Consider the following 26,662-nt stretch of genomic DNA (forward strand, 5'->3'; position numbering starts at 1 on the left):
ATATCAAGTCTCCTGCACAGCTCTTCACTGAAGCCATGACCTCTCCAGCTGTGCCTGTTACTCCATTAAGTCATAGCTCCTTTTTGAATCCTGTTAGGCTTGAGAGTAGAGCCTGTCCTGTTGCCATCTCTTCAGAAGCCCTGAGCATGCAGAGTGCACACAGTGAGGCTGACAGGTGCCTGCTGTACCCCAACTGCACACTGAACATGTGCGCCAACTATATCCAGGAAACATTAAATACTTCCAGTTGTGTGTGTGTATCTTGCAGCAATAAGCTCTAGCTGAATATTTTGTTTGCAAAGTGTAGATTAGTTCCTTTCAATTTCATCTCAGCCTTATTGTTAGAGTATACCTCATCATCCAGTTCCTCTTACCAATTCAGGTATTATTTGCTATTCTTGCACCTGCCTTCTCCAAAAAGGACTTTTATTAACAATGCTAGTCTCAAGCCACAGCCTTACTTTTCTTTCATTTCTGCTAGAGCAATACCACCCTCTGCAAAGCTCAGCATCTCCACAAATGCTGTGGTTACAAACGAATGCATCCTTCAGCAGCATTTTAGACCATTTTTCCACAATGCACATTGTAAATGAGGAGTAATATATCTTCAGAATTGCCCAGAAAACATTATTCTGTTAGCAATATAAAAGCCTCACAGTGTCCGAGTAGGTGCCCTTGCCAAAAACATTTTATTGTGAGCCAGATAATTCAGTTTGAATTGTACACGGTTTGGTATAATCATTCCAGTAAAGCATTCTTTACAATTCTGTAACAGCAAGTCACGTGGCTCAATAAAGTTTATTGCTGCAAATGCTTAGTGATTCATGGCATGGATGAATTCTGTTTCTTTCCTGGATCAAGTAATCAATAGCAAAATAATCTCCCTGCAATTACATTGCTCTGCATTAAAGAGGTGTGAAGTAAATAAGTACAAAATCTGATAGAAAAAACGATGTGTACATTAAAATGAACTGCAGTTTGAAACTGGGTGTCCTGCACCACAGTTTTGCGCAGAGCCCATGGCAGAGCTTAAGTCCAGCCTTAAATGATTCTTGGTCAGCTGATTACACACATTGTGCAACAAACCCAGTCGGGACCGACAGATTCCCATCCCATCATGTCCAACAGAGCCCTGCTGAGAACACTCTGCACTCACACAGACCTCCCTGCCCATCCCCGTGGGTGCCAGGGACCATCTTTTTCAGAGCGCGCTGGAAAAGCGGGACCTACGCTCTTCTAATCAACCTTTTCGGCTCTTCCAGTGTTGCTCCTGCACACAGTAAATCAGTGTTTATAACATCCCCTGCTGAGCTGAGTGCAAATTAAATCAGGGTTATTTAGTTTGTACCATCATGTTCAGCTGCAAGTCACAAAAGGAAGCAGAGGCATGGCATTTGGGAAAGGGCACGTGCTTTGTGAGGGGAGCTGCTGACGGAGCCTCTTCGGGAGCTCAGCAGGACAGCAGCCCTGCAACACTGCTGCTTCTTCAGCAGCCCAGCAGGACAGCAGCCCTGTGACACTGCTGCTTCCTCAGGAGCCCAGCAGGATGGCAGCCCTGAGACACTGCTGCTCGAGGGGCCCTGGATACCCCTGCTCCCTCTAACCTGCTCTGCTTCACAGATCTGAACCCTGTGGCTCCAGTGACACCACAGCAGGTCACTCACAATAGATAATAGATACATCATCTGTAATAAACAAGTACCAACACAGCTACCTATTTATCTGGTATGAACGGTTTTCTCATAAAAACAGTACAAAAATGATACTGTTTAGAAACAGACTGTTCTGGGGAATAAAGTGCACACTGTTGTTTTTACTGTTAATGCCTCCTGACTGGGAACACTTAAATGTGGTGGGGTTCCTCTCTAAATATGCTCATGCTATTGCACAGGCTTCAATGCAGTGGTAAGCACATACCTGAACTCGGTCTTTTGCTCATGTTTACTTTCTTATCCACAGTCCACCTCATTCTTGAATCTCACACGCACTCTAAAAGGATGTTTATGAGATTAAGTCACAGAAAAGTCACAAAAAGCCAGAGGGAAGGCTGCCTATACAAGCTTAATATAACTCCTTCCTACAAAGGCATTAGAGTATGGTCTTTCATTATATGTTCATTCCCATTGGAGCTCGGTTTCATTTGGTGCCCTGACTAGGCTGTGCACTGGAAAAGAGCCACAAATGTGCTGTCTGCAGGAATGGGAAAAAAAAAATTAAGAAAAAAAATAATCAAAAAAGTAACCTGTAACAGGCACTCAGCTCGGAAATTTCCAGTCCAAATAAATGAGTGGTAAGAAGGTGAAAAAGGATCCTACAGATAGATGCATCAAGTAACTCTCTCATGGATTTTGATGTGAACAGTCCTACTTACAACATGTTCTCTAATGCTGTTCACAGCTACGCATCAAGTTTTCACTAATTAGCTACAACCTACATTTGCCTACATCATTTAAAAGTACATACACATACACACTCTCTCTCTCATCTTTTATAAAAAGTAACTGACAAATATCCAAACAGACAGCTCCTGTATCATGCTACTGAGAACATCCATTCCCTGCCAATCTCCAGTGACTTAAAAACAATATGGGATCAGTTTACCTTTCACTGTACCGTACTTTTCAATCCGCAGAGAAAAACCACTGCCTTTCTGAAATAAATATGCCATCATCACAGAACAAACAGCTTGAGGCCCAGCTCATCTCTTGGTCAAATCAACTTAGGTTCACTTCAATATGTCTATGTTGACTTATAAAAGCAAAAGAGATGGCTTGAACATTTGCAAATCACCTTTTCGAGTCAGGGCTAGGGAAGACTGCTCATTCAGTGAGTCCCCATCCCTTCTTTCCCACAAGCACACAGACTCCTGTCCTCTACCTTGAGCAGCAGCTACAGAACTGGGATTCCCTCTATTAGGTGACAAACTACTCAGGGTTGGGGGCTATTTCTCTCCCAGGCTCAAGAGCCCCATTCCTAAGCACATCCTCTGGGCACTGCCACAATGTATACCTATAACAACAGCAGCAAAACATCAGCATGAAGTAGGTGACCCCAAAAACTCAGCCACCGTGCTCCATGGTGTGACACTGTGCACTTGTAGTGGTTGGCATCCAGCAGTCTCTTCTCGGAAGGGTTGTCTGAAGTGAAATAGGACTTAAAATAAATCCATTTAGTAGTAAAACTTCAGTTCACCAAGTCTGTGGTTATTAGGTCAAGTCTGCTTCAGGAGAAGGCTTTTCATATGAGGTAAATCAAAGGGCTGAACCCAAAGAGTCCATTGTGCACAGAAAGTTGAAACAAGGCAGACTTCCTCATCGTGGTGCAGGTCTGGTTGTCCTGTCCTCTACAGCACTGCTTCAGGAATAAAGTGTCATCATCATCCACTGTAAAATAATGTGGAAAGTGAGTTGAAATAACCCATCCCTCTGAGAGCTCTGCCATATTCACACCTGGACTGGACTGTGGGGCACTGGAGATTTTTTGCTTCCAGAAGGAGCAGAAGCTATAACAATGCAGAAGACGTAGAAGCCTGAAGCTCCTTGTTGTTTCTAACCTACACTGTAAGTGGTCAGTTAAAGATACCTTTTCTAATGCTACACAACAAAACATGCAGTGCCCTGTGCAACAAAGGAGCTTGCATTTGGCAGTCAGGGAATGGGCTTTACCTCAGATTCCCGGAGATATATCCCTTTGCCATCTTGTGTTAGGTTGCGAAATGCCTCTGCAAAAGAAGCAAATGAGGAGCATTAACTTTATAGCCAGGAGATCACCACCAGCCAAGACACTGTCTCAAGAAAAACTTCAAAGGCAGAGCATGTAGGCTATTCACAAGTGCACGTGAACTTCTCTGTTCTGTCACTGGAATATCCCTGAAGGCTGGAACACTGGGACCAGCTGAATAAAGTCAGGCACATTACTGTCTGCCCACCCATCTGTGAAACCTCAAAATACAGGGGGTCCCAACATCGCCCACTACAATTTTGGGATGTGCAAAATGTCTACAGCATGAGCTCACAAACTAAGCATCTGTGAGCTGTCTCATCATCACAACTGCAGTCCATCAAAGATATATTTTAAGGCTCTCTTCTTCCTGAAAAGGGTATATTTCAAGGCTGTCTTCTTCATGGAAAATGAGTAGTCTTCATCTGTAGTTTGCCTACCTCCTCCTACAGAAGGTTGGTGCAAACCTGCAGGGAGCTTAATCACTCTGATATGTACAGCCTGGATGTCTGTAAAAAGTGACTGGTGGAAAGGTGAAGAGAGAAAACTTGATTTTGCCTATATCCGTCCCTTGCTTTAAATTGACTGTTCTTGGTTTATTCAGAAATCCAGTCCTACTAATTTTGACCTTGCCACTGCCAGCTGGAGCAGCGTCAGAGGGGTCAGGGCTTAGCTGGCAGCCCAGCTTGCCTGGCCAGACACATAACACCAGCCTTACCTCCCATGATCTCCACTCGAAGCATGAAGCAAACAAAGCTCTCAAAGCTGATCTGTAAGTCAGGGTCACCATATCTGATTGCCATCAAATTACAGACTTCATTGCTGAGTGAAATGCCTTCATAAAATGGAAAAGAAAAAAAAACAAACAGGGAAAACAGAATGAGATGGCAACTCCCAGCTGTACACAGCTAAATATGCACAGCTATGTGTGCACACAGAGCTGTGACCATGCGCAACTGAGTGTCCTTCAGCCCTTCTCCAACAGCTTGGTTTTTCAAGCCTCCTCTAAAATATATCAAACATTAGCCAGCCCAAACAAGACCACTATATAAAGATACCTCCCCCAAATTAAAAAGGGTTCAGATTTGATCCCCTGTAATCACAGTCCTGCCAGAGTTGGAATAAAATACACATGGGCCTCATTTGCTCATGGGATATGAGGGTAATAGCTGTAGCTGGGTTTAAGAGCAATACTCCCCAAGAGGGTAGGAAAAGAGATGAAAAAGAAAATCCAGAGGAAGCTCATAGAGCTTCAGTCCCAATGTCAAGCAGCAGCAGCATTTGCAAGGAATAAAAGCATTTTCTATTCATGGCCTGGGATTTTAGTTTGCTTTAGCAGAGGTCTGCCTGGGTTTCTCACTGTGCTTTCACTGACTCAGATGAACTGGGTGAACATGCAGCAAAAAGAGGAATGATATTTAAGATGTAAACGCGCAAAGGAAGCTACAAGACTGACAACAGCCCCCACACAATGCCCAGTAATAGTAACAGAGCTTGGTCCAGTACTTGGACTCATATGTATCATCTTCCATTTCTAGGTCAAGCTTCAGACATTGCATTAGTGAAGTCTGGCACCAGTATTGCCTCTGTGCAAGTCCCACACTTCCAGGTTTGGTACCTGAGCTGTTGTCTTCAGCAGAGGTAGCAAATTAATATGACTTAGATCTGGCCTCTTGCATGCATTCACACAACCCCACATAGCCTTTTAAAATTCAATTAGCAACAAAGAGGAAGGGATTTAAAAAATGGGTCTAAAATAAGCAGACACTTCTGTTTCAGACAACTATCAGTACGAGACCACACTTGGGCAAAGACTGAGTAGCCCATTCCATGGCAAAATAATTTTCAGATGTGTTTATCCAGCTAAAGAAGAAGGAAGAGATGCCACGATCATACAGCCTGTGTTTTCCACTTCTCCCAGGCCCTACCTACAACTATCAAGATGTTCCCCAGCCCTAGGCTTTTTCCACTTTTGTGAGGAAGAGGATAAGACTTGTCAAAATGCGCCATGGGCTCACCTGTCTCCTGTACAGCTGCGTGCAGTTCCACAAGGTCAAGCTTTCCTGATCTGCTTGTGTCTCCTTTCTGGAAAACTTCCTGGGGGGTGAAGGGAGTATTTTTAAACATAATAAGCCACCCAAAAAAACAACAGATGACACCAAAGGGATTGTGAGCAGGGAGATATTGCAAAGGGGCACAGACATTATTGTTATACCAAATAGAAAAGCAGCCTTTTCCACAGGACTCTGAATTCCTGGATACTCAGTGTGCCAGTGGCATTCAGCTTAGTGGGAGAATTAAAGTCAAAACATCTCAATTAAACTTTAGGTAGCACTTATTACATATTAAAACAAACAAACAAAACCACAAAAAAAACAAACAAAAAAAAACAAAACAAAAACCCCCAAACATATCAAAAACTTACAGCCACTCTAACATTTCCACAACTATAACATGAGGATAATGATTTCTTAGCCCACATGCTTATCTATAGGCTTGATCCTCCTCCCACCAAAGTCAACAGAATCCTGGCTGCTGATTTCAGAAGCAGCAGGAATCAACCCTTTCCCAAACCAACTCCATTCTGTCACAGCTGAACAGTTATTATGGAGGGTGAGATGTTCAATAAGCAGGGCCATGTGCTGGTGGTAAAGAAATCACAGTAACACCCAGTCTGCCCTATGAAATAATGCTCCAATGGAGTATTATATGAGTCAGAAGTATCACTCATGACAAGGATACATCCAGGAGTGCCAAGATACCCTGGCAGGAATCCAGACTGAAATTCAGGCGAAAACTCTGGAAGTCTGGGGAGAGGGAAAAAAAATAATTGTTTTGAGGAGTCATTGAATATCTCTCAGAAAAATGGACTCTCACAAAATTTCCCCTCACTTGAGAGGGCTCAGATTCCCAAGCCTTTGTGAAACTTTACACCCATTTGAGAAGAAGTATCATTTATGATGATAAAAATATGAGGCAACAGGATGGATTCTACTAGTCTCAGAAAATCCAATATGAGCTCCCTGCAGGCATGTAATACAGAATGAAATATGGTGCACTATCTCCAGCTATTAGAGAAAATGGAAGGAAAAGGACATCCAAAGCTCTAATCCCAAACAGAATTTACTGCATGACCTTGAGCAAAGTCACTTGACCTGAAGAGCTTTGGGGAACAGCATTGCAGATTAATTGAAACTCTTGTACTAAGCATCTTTATCTCCCTCTCTTTCACAGACACAGTGCCAGCTCTGTTAATATAATTAAAAGTACAGGCATTGCTGGAAACGTGATGATGCTGCATCAAAGCTTAGCATTCCTGCTTCATATATAAGTTACATGAAGAGTAACAAAAATAGGCTCTAATCTCACTGCAAATCATGATTATAGATGATCTATAGCCTCACACTAAGGGACAGAATCATAACTCACCAATCTCTTCTCTGCAGAAAGTCAAGATGCTTTAATAATTTTAATCCTGTAATAGCCCTGTTTCATAAATATGAAGCAAGTACTGTAAAGTTTTTAAAATCACTGTCTTAAAATCGATCACTCATGAAAAATAAAGATTCCCTATTCCACATAGTCCTCTCACAGATAAGACAGTGCCTGGTGGGTCACTGCAAAAAGTCTGAAGAGCTATCCTTGTCTACCTTTGTAGAAAAGAGAGCACTGTCAAATTCAGCTTAAATGAAAAAGACATCACATCAGTCTTTTGATTGTATTCTTTGTTGCCTGTAATGGCTGGATGGAGTATTTTCTATGTTGAACATTGGTTGTTCCCAGTGAAGAAACTGCAAAGGAAATCTGGATTCAACATTATGTCTGTAATTTCATTGTCATTGTTCAGAGAAAACAGCCATTGCAATACCTTGCTGTTGTCTAGGTGGTGTTATTTATAAATAGGAACCAAATTACAAGGTTGTGGAGTGCCCTGGGCTGCCCCTGGCAGAGCAGATGTCACAGTCCTCATAAGAGAGACAAGCTCGGGGCTCACCTGGGTCTCACAAGCATAGGTTACACAGGCTACCTGCACCTCATCCTGTCTCCCAAACACACACACAGAGCAATGAACAGCCTTGTGCATGCATAGCAGGGAAGAGTAAACAGGAATAGCAGGCATGAACCAGGCACACGACGGCAAAGACAAGACCCTCTTCCACCACATAAATGCCTACAGACCAGGCTTTCCACACCTCTGAGCAGTGGTGCTGCCAAGACTGGCAGTGGCACAGGGTGGAACAAGATTTCAGTTTCAGAATCAAGGCTGAGGTCAAGCTGGGTTTGGAGGTCAAACTAAGAGTCTGCATCCACACTTGTTCTCCCCCATTCTTCCAGTTGTTGAAATTCAAACTAGATTAGCCTCACTTCTAAAATTTCTGCCATGTTGATTCATACCCCAGTAAATCCTTTTGCTCTAAAAATCTAACATGGCATCAGAAGAGTCAGTTCAATCAGATTCAAGCCAGTTTCTCTTCCCAGAATGCAAGTAATAGATATAGGAGCTGAGGCTTTTCTCTGAGAGGGTTTATTTTACAGAAACATTGTTTTTCAGTACTTACTTCTCCAAGATATATTATTCAAGATCTTCTGGAGCTGAACAGCATTTATTTCAGCATTCTGTGATATGGAAGAGAATTTTAGTTCTTGTTTTTTATTTTTTTTTTTAAGTACTAAATCACTTTTCTCCTACTTTTGTTTTCCCAGCATGTCCCATCTTCATTCTCTGCTTTTCTGGCCCCACTCCAGCCGCTGGGAAAATCAATAGAAAAGGCTCCCTTTGAATATGACAAGATTCTCAGCCTGCAAGAGCTGCAGTCTGCTCTGGGCTAAGTTCTCAGGGCTCCACACCGATCAATGCAGCAGTGCAGATTTACACCGAGTGAGGATCCAGACCGTTAACCTTTTGGCCTTGGTGCCATCTGTCCCATCAATCACACTGTCAAGAGACTTGCTTCAAATATTTCCCTTTTATCACTTACAGACAAAAAAGATGGAAACTTTGGAATACTTCTCCCCAAACTTTTCAAAGCAAAGGTTCCCCTTCATCCTTGTCATATTAAAGTTTACAGGTTTTTTAGAAGCTGTGACAATCGTTTGTTTGGAGGGCTTTTTTAAATGTCACTCTTCAAAAATAAAAGGCTATTTTCAAATCATTGAGCCATACCAGGGTAATGCCTTCAGAAATGGCAGTACTGCCTGCCTCTGTGTGTCCTTGGACCTCCTGACAGCAAAGGACCGACATCTCACAGTATGTGGCAATTTCTAGCACATCTGAAAGCCACGCCATTCTCAAAACCAAAATCTTAAACCAGTGGCATAAAGTAAAAGCATTGCTTGTTTTCAGTAACAGTTTCCTTCAAATTATTGCTATTAAAAGTGCAAATCTGTTTTTGTAAAATTGTGTTTGCCAAATATAGGGTAAGATGCTAAATAAATGCAGTGACCTTTTCTGAAAGGTGAAACTCTTGCATCTCTCACCATAGTTAGTGGGATCCCTGATGGTCAATTCTATCTCAAATCAGGCTAGAGAGATCCTTAAAAAGAATCTTTCACAGTAAAGATCATATTTCACCAGGAAAATTAGGGAAAAAGGGAGGTGACGGGACATCTGATACCTACTTCAGTGAATGTAAGAACACCCTAAAGGATAGGATGGATTCACACAGCCCATCACTTTGTCCCCAATACAGGCAATAGTAATTAATGTTTAGGGAAAGCACATGAGCCTGGTCAGCTTCTGCAGTCCATTCTGCTGTTTCCCTGGCATCCACGTCAGTTGGAAAAGGGATCTGACAGTATACATCCCTGCCCAGTCCTTTAGTACCTGTTTATGGACTTTCTGCCCATCAGTTTGCTAATACCTCTTGAGCCTCTTGATATTGTCACATCCACAATGTCCTGTGGCATTAAGTTCCAGGCATTCCCACCCTCTTGTGTGGAGAAGTCTGCCTATCTCAACATTATCATATTGCTAAGCTTCACAGTCAAATTTGCTGCACTGTACACACAGCCCTATCTGCTCTGTGGCCCCTCTCTGTTCCCCACACTTCCACATCCAGACCTCCCTTGAGCACCCACACGCTTTTACTTTCACAGAGCTACATAATAGCTCTGGAGGAGTTTATTCTGGCAGCTCATGCAAGCACCTACCTGTTCAAAATGCCTTGTGAAGAAATCCTCCCAAATCTTGCCTTCATACCTATCAACAATTTCCTTTAAGGTATTTAAAAAATATATTAATCATTTACTTGCAGAAGAAAAATATTGTCATCCAAGTTATTAAAGATAATTTCCCAGAAATGCACTCCATCCCCCGCCCTTCCACTTTCTCCCCACCACTGCAATCAATGCTACATCACTGACACAGCCCACTGGTAAGATAGCTCCCCACACCACAGAAATGCTATTTCTTGGAAAGAAATACTCAGATAACACTCAATGGGGAGAAACGTTCCCCCCACCCTTCCCCAAGCTATGCAACAACAAAGGATGTGGCTCACTCTTTGTCAAGAAGAGAGAGAAGGGCCTCTGTCTTCCTGTATACAGCAAAACAGAGGAGATGAAAGCAGGAAAGACCTTTTTATGCCAGGGGAACAGACCATGCTATAAACTCCCTGGCACAAGGTGCAGACATGCATGCACTGCCACTGAGCTCAGCTATTTCGAAAATAGCCTACAGGCTGCTGCATGGGAATAGTACTGCTCAGGTCCCATGATGTCTTCAAAACTTTCAAGGCATGAAAGGAACAGGGACAAGTGCAAGAATGGACCTTGAGCCTCCAAAAAGCCATGAACAGGAAAGACTGCAGAGCCAGTAAGATGGTGTCACTAAAAGATGTTTGCAAAAAGGCAACCAACTAATGTGCTTAGCTTGTCCTCCACATTTGCCTGCATCTGTCTACATGGCCCAAAGGACTCCAGCTGTAAACTCAAGCCATGCTTTCAGAAGTGCTGAAACACAAGCCCTGACATTCTCACTCAGCCTGTCCCTACAGCAGAGCAACAGTAAAACCCCAACATTCAGAGCAGAAGACTGAACCACAGACCTCCCACTCCTCTTACATCCACTCACCTTAGAGAGGATGAAACTCGTGTTCCCGCCCATTTCCCTGGAGATGCAAAAAAGCAGACCTGTTATAAAGGTATCCCAGAGTTGTGTGTTTGTCTCACCACAGGTGGCATCCCCCATCCCCAGATGGGGCCCCAACCTGCTATTGCAGGTTGTTTTATTCTCTGGTGTTACAGCTGCAGTAAGGGAAGGCCTCATGTCCGTACAACTTCCAAGGGCTGCCAGCATTTGAAGTATTCAAAGCACTATTATGCACAAGCAACTGTCCTAGCACTGCCAGAAGGGTCTCCTGGCACATTAATGGTGCATTAAAAGCTCTTGTCCTTCTCATACTCTCAAATATGTCCCTGCTGCAAGACTTTTGTGGGCCTAGCTCAACACCTCTCAAAAGGATAAAGCCAAAAGCAGTGCTTCAGCCACTGAGAATCCTAAGGTGGGGGAAACCCACAACCAGCCTCTCTAAAAGAGATTATGCTGCTTTTCGCAAAGTCTCTATGCTGCTCCCATTAGACTGGAAAGACCAGACTATTCCAGAGAATTAGGTGCTGGCAGAGGGGCAGCAGCATCTCACCGAAGAACATGTTTCCTGGAGAAGACCCGCAGGATGAATTCAGACTCTTGCTGAGGCTCCAGCGTGGATGGGACAATCACATAGACACCAGGCTCCAGATGGAAGTCATGAGTCACCTCCCGCTCATCAAGGAAAACTTGGTGCTTGTTCACAGGCTGATGTCGGGTGAAGAAAGCTGGGGGCAGTTTTCTGTTGCTTTCCTGGTACTGTTCAGGGAAGAAAGATAAGAGACGTGTGTTCTGCAACCAGCTGAACAAATGCACAGAAGGCATGTGGAGGATTCATGGGCATGGCATAGACAGCCTGCCCTCACACCTCAGATTGTTTTGCAGCACAGGCAGGTAACAGAGCCCAAAGGACTCAGTCTCCTCCCAGGACATGGTGGTTCTCACTTAGGCAACACCCCTGCCCAATACTACTATGTCAAAGAACTGGGTTTCCTGCAATTTATCAACCATGTAAGAGTACTTGTACAGAACAGCAGTGAGGACTGGAGAGGAGAAGCTATTCCTGTCAAAATGGATACTGCAAAAGGCTTTTCCATATTAAGAGAAGTAACTGCAGGCAGGAACTGCTCTAGACACTGCTCTTCGCTAGCCAGAACACCCATCCTATCCCATAAGGACCACACACTTTGTCCCCAGCTTGTCCTTAGTGCTAGGGATATGGTGCCAGAGGATTTGGGAGTACCTGTGATCTGAGCCTACTGCAGGCATAACCTAAGCCCTAACCCTGACTTAATGCAAGAGTTCTTGATCTGCCTGACATTCTTTGCTCTGCAGGCACTTTTCAGCAACAGGAGGATGGATAAAGTGTTGATCCAGGCAACACAGAGCTCATTTTTAATGCCACTGAGTGCCCAGTACACAAGCAAAATAAATAATCCTGCTAGCTAAAACCACTGTCACCTTCTGATCTTGGCTGTTCCTCAAAACATTTAGTCATTTTACTCTGCAGCCTCATGGGGAGAGGCTATGCCTCTTCCTTTGCCAGTATTTTTCTTACTAATAGAGCAATCTTTCTTCTGAAAGGTTCAGGGTTACTCCTCCTCATGCCCCTTATGTTAAATTCAAAGTTTTTATATTCCAGTCAATACTGGGTTGACAGTAGTTCTAATACCTTAGGTGCTCTTGGCTTGCCATCTCTCTGTATTGATCTTGGCAATCACTACAAACCTGAAATTAAAGTCCTGGCTGCCACCATTCCCACTCAGGTGTGACAGAGGAGTGTGCCACACCCAGACCCACCCCCTCTGCCAGCAAGTTTACCTTACTTGTAACCTTGATAGCGCACAAAATATTTAAGTCAGGAAGGCATGGCATCTTACCTCATAGTTACCATGCTGGAAATACAGTAACTAGGAACACAATTGTGCTGCCCTAACCATACACCTAAATTAGTTCTTTGCCAGCCCAAATTTTCATTTAAGAGGTGTTCTGAGCTGTAAGGGAGTGGAAGATAAGCCCTTAGAAGACAAGAGGAGCTAAACCTTCCCCTGTTAACACTGATACCACTTCTAATGCCTTTGAAGACCCATTATAGGACCTGAACAACCCATGTCCCCTTTTAAGGTCCCTGAGCCCTCCTGATACGGCAGCTTTTCAGAAGAGTCAGTGGATAGCTCTGTATTAGTAGTGCCTTGCTGTGGTGCCTCACTGAACTCAAATACTCACTGTCAGCCAAGGAACAAAGGCAAACACACCACCTTCAGTGTTGTCTTAATTGCTGCACCAGCTCAGGTGCCCCAGCAAGCAGTTGGTAGTGGTGACAAGAGACTCACCTGTAGGTCCACCTGCAGGAAGAAAAGGAACAGCAACTGTCAAACAAGTTTGCTCACATAACATAGCCATGTCATTCCTGGGAAGCAAAGCAGATACATACATCCAGCTGGGGTCTTTGCCTTCAGAAACCTCAGTCCCTCCACCCAAAAACCCTTCCCCACAGTCACCTCACAGCAGCAACAAGAGCTGTGGTTCTGTTCAGGGGAGAAGAGTGGCTCTCAAGACACTAGGATAAGTAGAGAACTGAGGGGATATCCACTTATCCCCGGATACACAGGGAACTAGCAGTATGCACACACGGACCACTGCTACATCATGCTATGAACACTTCTTAAGCACAATTTACCATAGTTGGAAATAATCTGAGGGCAGAGCTCTTTCTGCCTCAAAGTAAGGGCACTCCTAGCACGTTCTCCCAGCTGTTGCACATACTCTCAGAGAAAGGAAAATAAAAAAGCGTACTTTGAAGGAAAAGGCACTTCTCACTGTTCTGCAGGGTGACATGCAGCATGCTGGAGAGGCAGCAAGTGGGACACAGAGCTGTGCTGTGATGTGTGAGGAGAGTGGGTGCAGGCAGAAGGAAAGAGCACAAATCACCCTGGGCACAACAAAACTCTTCATCTCCAAAGCACTACAATTTACAAGGCCTGGAAGTTTTCCTATGTGGTGAAAGCAAGAAAAGCAAAGCAATTCTTCACACCTTGTAGAGTAAAAATCCAATGAAAAGGTGAGGAGCTCGGTTCCGGTGTTTTCTGCTGTGTTTCTGCATCAGGGATATAACCACATTGCACGAATTCAGGTTTTTCTTACTGTCTTCAACTGGTAAAACATTCAGCCAGTACTGAGGGTTCATCCAAAAGTTGCCTAAGCAAAACAAGAAAAGAATTTTGATGTCATTTTCCCTCACAAAATTGATTGCCAGCTTCCCACATGATGCCTGGCATTGGACTGAATCGGTCACAACTAGTCTGTACCTCCAGACACCACAGGAATTTGATTTTAGGGTGCAGTTCACAAGTTTAGCAGTGTAACTTATCTAAAACAGCAAAACAACCCAGGAACAAGGAACTATATTTCTGCTTACATGCAACTAAGAGCTCATGTTTTTTATAAATGTATCACTGTTCCTGCATCACCTCTGGTATATGGGCTAGCTGACTTCAGACCCCACCTGCTCTGCTTCCCGAAGAGCTGAGCTTCTACATTTCCCATTCACTTTACTTAAAATACCACTCCCTGGAGGTGCTGAGGATGCAAATTTTAACAGACAAGTTTAATGCCCTAAAGCAGAACAGTGCTGGCAATTGATCCTGTGATTCTGCAGCTCATTTCATGCTATAATCAACCCACTGCCCTATGTTTGCAAGTGATGCATTTTCTGTGATAGCAGAAGGCAATCAAAGTCCTTCAGCTGCTTATTTTTGATGTTGGTGTGGAGGCTTAAGCAGGAAGCACATATTTCTGTTGTCAGTTTTATGCTAAGAGGTATAAGGTGCTGGTAACTGAGTCAGCAGAGCATCCAAATGTCAGAGTCATCCAAAAGAGCATCCCTCACCATTACAGAATCCCAGACTTCCTCCTGCTGTACTTCCTTTAACCCATCTCCCACTCTTCAGGGAATACATCCACTTTTTCCCATCTTCCTGGCTCATCAGGTCTGGAGTTAGTTTACAGATCACCAGATCTACAAAATGAATCCTAAAATCTCGCAGAGACATCCTGGGAAAAGAGTGCCAAGAGACATCTTGTCAGCAGTTTAGTTTAGTCCATATGGCTCATAAAAAGAAAAGGAAAGGGAGCAGGGAACTTCGAAGCCGCACCATTCTGCGTTACATATGGTAATGCTCATATTTTATTAGGTAGTAAAGAAGAGAGTGTCTGCTCCAACAGCAGCATCTAGAAGTAGCAAATGGACGACTAAAACTTCAGCAAAGGATAGCAGCACAGAGAATAAAATAATATTGCCATCAAAGGGAATGCAGTGAAATTACGGGGCAGCAACATTGCCACCTCGTGGCAGAAGTTATGGAGAAATCACAGACAAACACCAGGCAAGCAAGAGCTTCCCAGAGCTATGTTAAAAATAAAAGGCAGGACAACAGCTCCTGAAAGCTGCCCTTTTTCTCCAGCAGCCCCAGGAGTCCTGCTTCTCCCTCGCTCGTGCCACTGAAAAACCGTGCATCCATGTCAGCACAGCTACTGCTTCTCATGTCATCAGGCAGAGGGGAACAAGAGAGCAAGCATGGGCTGGTATGAAGTAGATCACCTATGCCTCAGCCTAAGTGCCAAGGTGCTGCTTCATCTTCAGGTGCAGACCCAGAGCTACTGGCGGAGAGGAGAGAGGCAAGACTGTGCCATTACCAGAATTCTCCGTCCTCCTTCTTTTTCCTCAGCAAAATCTTCTCCTTCGGGCTCAGCAGCTCCCACTTGTAAGAGCTAAGGGGAATAACATGAGATGACTAACCAAATGTGGCCTGAAATTCAAGGCAGAGTACATTGCTCTCCTCTATCAAAAGAAGCCAAATACCTGTCCCCACATATCATCATGTTTATCTCCCACTAAAGAGAGGCTCCTATGCCTTCAGCCATATGAGACTCTCCATGACCACTCTGGGTCCCATGAGATGTAGGTAAATGGCTCCAGTTTTCTCCAGCAGAAGCCACAAATGCTCCATTTCCATCAGCCAGTCCACTCACTTGAACATGCAGCTTCCAAGTACTTAAAATATAAAAATTTAGACCTGCTTTGTTGGTTAATTTTCTATCAAAGGGGACATAATAGGAAGAGTGTTTGGCATAATGAATGAATGACTAGGACAGCACAAGAGGCAGCTGGGAGTCGTTTCAAAGGCAGGCCTACAGTATGTTGCTCATTATGCTCTTCAACAGGAACAGCTGGTGTGTTGTCATTATGTGACAGACACGCATCAGAGAAGTTACAGCTCTGCAGACAAGGTGAAAGTCACTCACATTCCCAGTAACCTCTGTACTCTTCTTTCCTTTCTACCCACATGAGCCTCATCAAACAGAGCCTGCACAGGGAATGAAGTGAAGCTTGGAAGAGAGAAACATGCTCCACTTTAAAGAGGAACTGGACACAAGCTTACAGTTGCCAGTGGTCTAGAATGCAAAACACTGTCTTTTGTGGATCCGAATTAAAAAAAAAATCAGGTAGCTGCAAATACGGGGCCCATTTGCCTCACTGGTTGCTTCTTCTGATCTCATACCCAATTGTATTCCTGAAACAGCCAGAACAGAGGAATCCTTTGCAGCCAGCCAACTCCTGCACTTTGTAGCCTGTGGAGGACTTTGCACAGGCCCTCCCATGATAAATGACTGTGTGTCCTGAAACATGTTGTTTGTTTAGAGCCTCCTGCCCAGCTATCTGTCACTTTGCATGCCATCCAGATCGCAGCAACGTGGTCAGCGTCTGACGTTCATATTATGTTTCCTCTGGTATTCAGTGAATGGAAAACGAGAACTGATCTTGTTGAAGCTGTGTGTGTGAAGTGAGCCCAGCTACGTAAGCACTATTTGTTGGAGACACACAAATCTATTGAGTCATTGCTTTGACACCAGAAGGTCTTTGCGAGCAACTGTTAGTTATCTGAACGCTGCCCTCAGCATTCATGCCTGAAGATGGCAGCATCTTTCCTCCAATAAACTTTTCCTCCCCCTCAGCATCATACCTTTCCTTTTTAAAACTCACCTGTCACTCCAGTCTCCTTTCCATTCAATTTTCCCCCATGGATTTCTCAGTCTCACTAGGTTTTCTGGTCCATATTGACAGGTCACCTGCAGAAAACAGTAACACTGTACTTATCAAGGTCTCAGCAGTTCTCATCTGGTTTAAGTCATTGTTCTGTGTCAGATATTAACAATTATTTTGTTTGTTCTCATAGATGCCAGCAAGTATGATGATAAAAATCTATGAATATGCAACTCAGAATACCGGCAACAAAGAGATTCAGATGCTTCATCTTAACATTCTGAAGTGATACCAGAGACATAACAGATTCCAAATGTAGAGGTTTGACTGTAAATTCCTCTTCCTTTCCAACATCTGCTCATTTTGCACTCATGTGGGGGCAAGACTGTACTACTGTGAAAGCCAAGTCCTACCACAGTGCAATGGCACAGCACAGTGCAGTCCCCCATGGGTCACCACCTAGGTCAGTGCCTCCTGAACTGGGATGCCATGGGGGGAGGAGAGGGAGCCAGGCCAACCAGGGACTTTGTTGGCAGCACACAGCAGAAAAGCTGCCTTCACATTGGTTCCAGATGCTGGGTCAGTCCCTTAATGCTGCCTGGCTCTTCATCCCATCAGAGGAGCCAGAATGGCAGACATGTCGCTGATAAACTCCATACCTAAAACCTTCCTGCTCCTCCTATGGGAGACACAGATGTATATCACCCAGCTGACAGTATTTCTTCCAACTTTCCTAGTATCTCTCGCTAGAGGTACTGAACATACTTTCACCAACATGTCCAAAGCCCCACAAAGTCCTTTGCCATCCTTGTCAAACTGCTTTTAAGGCTGGACAAGATAGTCATCCACCAACCCAGGAGGAGAAAGCTTGAGTTTTCTCACAGTCTTTGGGATCTATTATTTCACTGTCCTTTACCTCTAGACAAATATCTTAGGGGGACTCTCAATGATACTTCTGCAGATCAGTGGGGTCCACCTGCACTCCCTGCACAGGGGCCCAGTTTGGTTCCCTTACTCCACCATTGACTCACATTTCCATTTGCAGTCTTTCATATTTCGGCCCTTGCATCTTTACTTCTCTATGACCTCTCCTTTGACTTCAGAGGAAAGTTTTTTATTCCAAGCAAAAAGCATATCCCAAGTTTCAGCACATCCTCCCAGCAGCCCCAAAGTCCAGTCCTTTCTTCCTTAGCAGCTAAGATGCATTTGTGGGTGATGGGCTCAGCAGAGCCCTATGAATCATTCCCATCCTTAGAGATATGTTGATCCATAACCATTGTCCTTTATGCCAAGACCTTGATACTAAAATGGACACACTCAAAAGTGAATCTTAACAAAGCACACAGTCTCTTTTAGCCTTAGAAAAGAGCACTGGGGAGGAGATACCATAGTTGGTCTGATTAATGGTTGAACCTATGTCTGCAATAAAAATTGCTGATATCCAAATAAACCTGGACCCAGGACAGTAGGGCTAGTCTTACCTTTCTAATACCAGTTACTGTGTAGGCATGGCCAGCAACAAGCCCATTCTTCAGGACCTTTGTTGTCTGTATAAAAGGAAGAGAAACAGAAGGAAAATAAACCTTTTATTCTACCTACACTTACATGGCAGACTCATACCAATACCAGAGACCTGTACCTGTGTCAGCAATGACTCTCAAAACAAATGGAGAATGGTTTGAACTGAAAATCAAATGAATACATAAATTGAAGCTCTTAACAGCCATATTTCACAGTATGCTTGGAACTGAAAGATTGATTGGGAAGGTCCTTTCCTAAATTGTGGATCTTTGGCTAGAGACTATCTCACTTTCAAAATGTTCAGGAGGTTAGGTTTTGATTTTCAGAATATTAGAGTTTCCCAACAGCTGAAGTGTTAGCCTAAGGCTTGGAAGCCAAGATTTGAGCTTATGTTCTGAACCACACACCTCTCTGCCTAAGGTGTAAGTTTATTCCACGTGTGTCTGTGCCTCATTGGACAATCTGTAAAAATGGAAAATTTATTTAGCAAAAATGGGAAAATACAGTAGGACCTCATTTAAATAGAGGTTCTGTGATAGATATTCCTGAACATAACAACAGGGATCTGAGAGCAGCAGGGAATCAAGCCCTGTAGAAAGTTTAACATTAAGAATGTGACTTCTATAGAAAGTCACGTGTGGCAGCTTTGATACATTTTGAGTCACAATGACTAGCTAAGCAGCAGTAAAGAGGTCTGGAAAGGCTTTTAGCTGTAAAGCCATTTGACATCACTCCGAGTCTCACCCCTAAGTGTGTTTGACAGCCCATGAGAGATCTGCTGTAGGTGGCTCTTGTCAGGATACCCCACAGATCAGGAGGAGCTTCTGCAAGCTTGATCCTTGTATTAACACCTCCTGTAAAATCCACCAAGGCTTCTGAAACTTGCCCAATCTGCAGATCTTCATAGGAGCCATAAAGTCTAGCAAAAAATGACATCAATATATTCTTTGGATTATAGTCACAGATGACAGGTTGAGGATAGTGTAACAATGAAAACATACAAAAACAGTGTGCAAAATGCAAAAGGAAGGCTGTAACTCATGTTTAATTTTAGGGGAATCTTTGCATTTAGGAAGAGGAGAATCTAGAAAATTACCTCAAAGACTGGCCATACTCTGAAAGGTACTCTTCACTCATTGTCATCCCTCACTGCTCTGTAATGAGAACATGCCTATCACAACATCTTTGATAATTCTGCCTTAGCAAATGTTGCCTGAATTTATCACCAGACAGTGTGCTGTATCTAAAATATAGTACCTTGAGAGGCACGCTGTCTTGAGAGCTCAGTCTCCAATCTGATTGTCTTTACCATTGCAGTGCAACTTTCTCCTTTTCTCTCTTTTCGTTCTAATGCTAACACCAAATGAAAATTACTGCACTTTCTCACCTTTACAGTGATCTTTCTCTGAATGTTAACCAGGATTTTTCCCTGCTCTGCAGAGATTATTTCAGCCCAATATCAACAAACTCCATCAGTTATGCCTTATTGCTTTCTTCTTAGTCATATACTACCACTAAAGTTTAGCATTGTAGACAAAACACTCTGGAGAGAAGCCACTGTTCTCACCGTGACACATGACTTGTTACATGCCTCAGCTTTGGGGGACCTGAGAGCAGGAGCTTCTACCAAAACAGAGTACAATGCTTCAGCAAACCTCCAAAATGAAAATCCTTGGAGGTTTCTCACACTGATAATACATCAAAGGAGGCATCAGAAATCATTCACCTTTGAAAATCCTTATCGGTGGCCTTCAGCTTCTCTACAGTATTTACAAAGAAGGCACCAGCACAGACAATACACTGCAAACAGTGATAACACTAAGAGGACAGCCCCCCACAACAGGTCTGTTTTCACACCTAAACCCTGGGATTTAAACTCAGGGGCCTGGATTGGTAACAGCTACTGCAATGGCAGCTTTTACTGGGTAATAATAGAAAGATGAGAACCATTTATTACACTCCAAATATAGCAAGGCCTACAAAATGCATTTGTAAACAAGAACAAACTGCGTAGGCACCAACCAACATATTTTAGAGACTATTTGCATAACTTGGAATGAGTCACTTACTTAGCATATGCCTTCTCCAGAAGGGCTCCCCAGAACACGTTCTTATAGACTGAGGAAACAAAGACCAGCTCCCCCGCCTCGTTCACCGGCAGGAGATCATCAACCACCACGTCAACCCATTCTCCGAAGTGCCAGAACTGTCAGGAGAAAGGAATGAGCTGATGTTTCCCTTAGAAGGGACCTCCCCTTGAAACAACAGGAAAGGCAAGATAGCCTAGCTGTGGGCACAGAACAAGCTGCTGTGGGTCAGTGGGACGTGGGACAGAGCCAATTCCTCAGCTCCATCCGGCCAGAGGAGCAAACAAAGCATATATCAGGTGTACAAGGAATAAGCAGGGAAATAAGCCACAGTTGGACTTCTGGGGAAGGAATTCCTAACTGCAAGGTAGCACAGTTGCATCAAGAGCGGGCAAAAGGGTAGAAGACTGGAGCAGATGTGCTCAGGTCTGCTGACTGTTGCCACTCTGAAGAAAGGTTTTTGTCTGTGTTAAAATACGGGTAGGGCACAGCTGGAGAAAATGGACAAGTGGAGGGGTATTCTCAGAGCAACTTGCAGGTGATTCACTGCCTGCACTGCTTTGTGGGAGGGGTGATGGGCTGCTCTCCAGGCTGGGATACCCTCTGGCCACTTGCCCCTGGCCAAGGGGAAGCACATACATCTAAGGGTGTGACACAAAACATAGCAGAGGATTCCTGAAGATCCCCTGCAATCTGGGGGAGCAGCTGTACCCGGAAGTGGAAAATGCCAGCATATTTCCTCTCAAAGCTCTGGTTTTGTGGCACGACTGCAGCCAAGATGTCCTGGTGGAATGTCAGGGCTTCCAGGGCCGCCAGGAACCAGCAGTTCTCTGCGCCAAGACAAACGGACACATGAGTTGGCTGAAAAGCGAGAGCTGTCAGCCAGGTTCAGGAACACCACCAAGATCCTAGCAGAAGAGCTGTTGTGCTGATGTCTTTACAATTATAACAAATCATATGCGGAAAATTAGACAATCCAGACGTGTGCTTTACTTAACCAAACCATGATTGGATTATAATTGTTCTCTCGTGACATTTTCATTTGGATACTGTTTGGTTAAATAAGAAATTTAGCAAGCAATAACTGTCAGTGGAAACATTCTGGTTTTTACTGACATTGTGTCAGGTTTTTTCTCTTCTCTATAAAGGCACACTATTAAAAAAAAGTTTCCATTTTTCTCTGAAAACATTTGCTTTTCAGAAAAGAAAAATAATTTCCAGTGGATCTCACATGCAAAACTGTACTTATCAAACTTTGTTTTTAAGGACTTAAAGCACTTAAAAAATAATTTAGTCCCACCTCTACCTCTTTTGCAGGTGACAATATATCCTTTTACTTTAGGCAACACGGGCATAAAATTATTTTTCTAACTTCAAGGCTGTGAAGAGAACACACTCATACAAAGTATTAGGTACAAAGACAGCAAAAGTCCTGCTTCTGTGGTCCCTGTTCAATTGTCAAGCAGCAACACCACAGACCAGTAAAAGCACAGGATCACTTCCTATTAGTATGCACAGAAGCAACAGAGAGAGGTGAGTTCAGCTTGTAGAGATACCTCTCATGCCTCAAATCCCACCTCAAAGCTTGCCAGTTTTTTTACTGAGGCTATCCCATTTTAATTGCTTCATCCACACCATGACAAGTGAAGGAAGGAGAAAGACACCTTCTATTTCTATGCCAAGTTTTATACAATCAAACTTCCATGCAAAATGTTGTCTTCTATAAGAATACTTAGATATTTATACAAAGGAGTTTCCTTACCCACCAATCCTTGGCAGAGATCAAGTTGCTTTCTGTTTGCAGCATAAAATACTGGACTTTTGTGCAAAGCCTGGAAAGCACACACACACAGACAAAAAAAAAAAAAAAAAAAAAAAGGTAGAGAGTCAAGTAAGTAACATCAGCTGGTTTAGCTTGAAAGTCAAGGATTTTCTGTGTGCAGAGCTGCAATCTCATAAGATGGGAAATCCAGTGAGTTCCTAGCCTAGGATGTCAAAACCTCATGGATGTGTGACACAAAACATTCCCTCTGCCTTTTTGAAGCTTTCAAAATACTTATGGTCCCTTTGTCCCAGCAGACACTGTTCTGGTTCAGGTATAAATCTAGTGTGATGTGCTTTGGCTAACCTGACACCAGCCTGGGCGCACACTTGTGCTTGGTCTACACTGAATTTGGTCTCCAGCATAAGTCACGGGTGCTCACCAGTTGCATCACCATGGGTTTCTATGAACACCACACTGAGAAGCAAACTCCTCAAATATGCCAGTCCTGCTCCTCCATACAAATTTCAGCCAAAAGAGGTTACGATGGCAGAGCATAATTGTTCAAACTTTCAGCTAACCTGACTGACATCTCCTTGATTTGACTGACACTTGGGCTACAGACTGATGACAAGAGCAGGTTCAGAGAGAAATAATGTTACTTTTTTCCATTCACAAGTGCCTCTGGGGTTAAATTAATAACCTAAGTGTCAAACTTACATTTCACTCGAATGACCTAGAGATTGCTCAAGCTAAGTTTCACACTGTTGGCTTCCCCTACAGGCAGTAGCAAAGAAATGGCAAACCCTCAGAAGGCAGTTACAGTAATTAGACACCAAGCCCTGTCCTTGGTGAATTTGGGTGTTCAGTTTGCAGGCCATCAGTCATAGATGCAGCAAGCTACAAGCCTGCAGGGTGAACAGAAGAATCTCAGCATCTTCTCTGCAGCTCAGGGACTGAAGGATGCACAGCATCCATCCTCAGAGAGCCTGTGCTCTGCTAAGTTCAGCATACAGAGCAAATGGCAGCCTTCTTCACAGGGCAGTTTTAGAATCATAGAGTCATAGAATATGGTGAGTTGGAAGGGACCCATCAGGATCATCAAGTCCAACTCCTGACCCTACACAGGACACCCCAAGAATCACAGCAGAGCAGCAGAACAGTGCATTGAGAGACAGAGGTTTCAAGTCCATTCCAATATCTGTGGGATGGAGGGACACCTGAAGGGCTTTGTAGAGGCTAGGACTCATGCTGACTTTTCTCCCTAAATCCCTCTATGCTGATATAGCTGCCTCAGCCACAGTCCCCAGCACAACCCAGCTCAGGCCCCTGAGGACTACGCTCTTCCTCCACCTGCAGATCCTGACTTAACACAAACCATCTGAAAGACTGAATTATGTATGAAACTCTAAGAATGAGGGCTGCTCTTCCCAAGCTCCCCTGCTTGCTTTGCAAAGATGCCTCTACCTTCCTGGTGAGTTTTATGAGTTTTGGAAAAACTCAGCTCTTGTGAGAAATTGTTTAAGTCTGACAAAGCATGACAGCTAGAAAATAACTTAGCTTGGAGCTGCTATCTGCTACTACCTGGCAGAATTCTCTTACAGGGACAGTAATACATGGGTTCTGAAATTCTCATGTAATTTTTACACTGCTTTCAGGAAGATCTGATTGTCAGTACTCTGTGCAGTGCCTCAGAAAGAACAGAACTGCCACTGCTAGTAACAGGCTTTATCTAACTGTGCCAGGACCCTGTCTTGGCCTCTTAGACTTGTTATCTGTCCATTTGTTATGAGAACTTGCTCTGTGACCTTGCAACCAACTGTCTCTTGCTATGATGTTCAGTTTAAGCACAGGATACCAGCAAAGGCCTTGGAAATATCAGCACAGGTAGAAAACAAAGCCCCAAAGCTAAAACCAACTCACCAACTAATGGTCAGTTACTGGTTGTGGTAGAAGCTCAACCCTGAGAGCTGGGAAAACACTGGTCTAAGTACAATAGACTAAACAGTTTAGCAGGGAAAAAAAAACCAGCCCAGCAAAAGGATAAGGCACCTGCTGCCGCTTGGGAAAGCAGCAGCCTCCAGCATCAAAACAATACGTGCTCCATAGGAGAGAGGGGTCAAAGGCTAAGAACTATCTAGAATCTCAGATATCTTCTAAAAGGCCGGGATCTTGAACTTTGGAGAGAGGAACCACTGCCATGAGTACTGTCATCACAGAGTCATGGTGGGATCACCATAGCTGTGAGCTCCAAGGAAACCAGCTCCACCTGCTCCCTTTGCCTGCTCTCCCTTCCTGCTCCAAGCGTCACTGGATATAAACTGAATGAGGCTGGTTATGATTTTGGCCAACAAATGCTTCAAAGGCAATTATGAAACCGTGTACCCCAGGTTCCAAAATGACACCTGATACAATAAATGTAATCTCTGGAGAAATTAAAGTACACCTAAATTAAAGTCTAAGAGTAGTCTATTCAATGCTAAAACTATTTGCTGGCTATCAGCTGTAGTCATCCTCTTACACTACAGTACTCACTGAAAGTCACTTACGTGCGGCCTCTTCCACTGTAAATTTCGGGGTAGTTTTTTTAGCAGTGGTCCTGTTCCAATAGAGCTGATGTGAGCAGGGAAGTTGTCATCTATGAACAGGCATTTGTTCTTCAAACACAACTCCAGCAAAGCCTGGTAGTTCTGCTGGATGGGAGGGGTGTGTTTTTGAAAGATACTCCTGCCTAAAGGCACAGGTGACTTATTTTTTTTCAAGCAGAGCAGAAAAGGCATGGTGATGTCCCCAGTAACACCAGGATAATTGTTTTCCACTGAGGATTCTGCAGGGATCTCACACTGCACAGTTCTGCTAGGAACACTCAGTTTTCTGGGATGAGGTGTGTCTTCTTCAGAAGAATTCCTGATAATTAAAATAAGTATAAAAAGTCATTTTAATCGTGGCTTTTAAAATTTTCTCCTCAGCCAGTAGGGGTGGGTAGGGATAGTAGCACTCTCAGAAGTGGGGACCCACCCAATTCTAATCTAGCACCTATCACTGCATCTTCAAGGCTTTACATTGCTGTGGATCTGAGCGAAATAAAAACGAGTGACCCCATTGACTTTTACTAGGGCTTTGAAGCCATACACATGGCTATTCTCAGTCTCTCTCTGGACTATTTTAGGCTCTCCAGGATATTTTCACAACATGTTGCAACATGAATGATAGTCTTTATTCAATCACATTCTGGCATGAAGATATTTCCCCTCCCAAGAAAAAAAAAAGGTGCTAGATAAACCAAAGACTAACAGAAAAATGGAATACATTAGGTGTTACAAAGCCATTACTCACACACCCTCGATAGTTATTTTGCCCTTTTTGCCTCATTTTGGAGAATGATATGATCTCCCCCAAGAGATCACATTCCATCTTGCTGAATACCACAGATTCACACATGAAATGGCATGCTGAGGTATTTTTTTCCTTGTAACATTCAAGACAGATGTTTCTCATCCCCCCACTAAAAACAACAAAGAGCGATGTCCTAGCCCTTTTTTAATATTGGCAGCTATGTTAAACATTAGCATCAGCCTTTGCTGCAAGTGGTGGGCTCCTGGAAGAAATCATGACTAAAATCTCAGCAGGCAAATCACTCCCATCAGTGGTAACAAGGTGATCATAATCATAGTTATTACAGTGTTTTCAGTTATTACTATTACATAGTTATTACTGTTTTCAGGACTGAAAAAATTAATCGGTATGCAAAGTTTAATAAATTGTTCATATGGCATAATGATACAGTATTTGGATGGCTTCCCTGCAGAGGAGGCTCTTTGAGACTCAAAATCACTGCCCCAGGCACCTGGGAGGATGCTGGTCACAGTTAGGAACCAGTTGATTGTTACTCCCATCGAAGTTGAAGGTCACAGGCATTCCCTGTGAGAAACCAAAAAACTCCAAATTGAGCTGTCCTCCCACACAGAGCTCTCATTTGTTATAAAACTACCCTACAACTGATCCACAGGGCTTGACCCTCAAAGGCAACCAAGAAAAAAATCTTCAAAATATAGCCCTGGAAACAAAAATTCAATTTTCTATTGTACAGTAGACATTTCAGACCTGAAAAAGTATTTAAGTGCCTAACAACTTGCTTACTTTTTCTCCAGATGAAAAAATACCGTCTCTACCTCCAAATCCTCCCTTTTTACAACCTTGGCCTTCACAGCTGGGACAACATGAGCAACAGACAGAGGTAGATTTAAGAGAAAAACAAGAGGAAGAAAACAGCCTGGAGAACAGCTGCATTTTATATAGACAGACAAAACATGTATGAAAAAGAATTTCTCATTTTGCTGCTTTCCAAGAAAAGAAGTGGAGACCAAGTGACATACTTTGAGCTACACTGAAGAGCAAATATTTGAGACTTGATTTTTGGGTGTGCAGAGCATGCACGAAGC

The 26,662-nt window shown here is 43.6% G+C and overlaps 1 protein-coding gene across 1 annotated transcript in view; it reads right to left on the minus strand.

The window, feature by feature from the left end:
* Window positions 1-670: 670 nt before the first annotated feature.
* Window positions 671-26,662, minus strand: part of CAPN14 (calpain 14) — a 32,763-nt gene continuing 6,771 nt past the window's right edge. Inside the window, exons 2-22 of the mRNA XM_064648033.1 lie at window positions 24,770-25,127; window positions 22,221-22,290; window positions 21,170-21,288; window positions 20,441-20,577; window positions 19,116-19,290; window positions 18,332-18,397; window positions 16,851-16,936; window positions 15,503-15,577; window positions 14,697-14,860; window positions 13,842-14,005; window positions 13,141-13,152; window positions 11,361-11,566; window positions 10,793-10,829; window positions 9,871-9,933; window positions 8,280-8,337; window positions 6,463-6,527; window positions 5,936-6,004; window positions 5,739-5,817; window positions 4,439-4,555; window positions 3,666-3,721; window positions 671-3,383 (exon numbers count right to left, since the gene is read on the minus strand). Of these exons, the coding sequence (XP_064504103.1) occupies window positions 3,357-3,383; window positions 3,666-3,721; window positions 4,439-4,555; window positions 5,739-5,817; window positions 5,936-6,004; window positions 6,463-6,527; window positions 8,280-8,337; window positions 9,871-9,933; window positions 10,793-10,829; window positions 11,361-11,566; window positions 13,141-13,152; window positions 13,842-14,005; window positions 14,697-14,860; window positions 15,503-15,577; window positions 16,851-16,936; window positions 18,332-18,397; window positions 19,116-19,290; window positions 20,441-20,577; window positions 21,170-21,288; window positions 22,221-22,290; window positions 24,770-25,127 (2,203 nt within the window). The 3' untranslated portion in view covers window positions 671-3,356. The remainder of the gene's footprint in view (window positions 3,384-3,665; window positions 3,722-4,438; window positions 4,556-5,738; window positions 5,818-5,935; window positions 6,005-6,462; window positions 6,528-8,279; window positions 8,338-9,870; window positions 9,934-10,792; window positions 10,830-11,360; window positions 11,567-13,140; window positions 13,153-13,841; window positions 14,006-14,696; window positions 14,861-15,502; window positions 15,578-16,850; window positions 16,937-18,331; window positions 18,398-19,115; window positions 19,291-20,440; window positions 20,578-21,169; window positions 21,289-22,220; window positions 22,291-24,769; window positions 25,128-26,662) is intronic.

This window comes from Pseudopipra pipra, chromosome 3 (genome assembly GCF_036250125.1).
Source record: "Pseudopipra pipra isolate bDixPip1 chromosome 3, bDixPip1.hap1, whole genome shotgun sequence".
Taxonomy (NCBI): domain Eukaryota; kingdom Metazoa; phylum Chordata; class Aves; order Passeriformes; family Pipridae; genus Pseudopipra; species Pseudopipra pipra.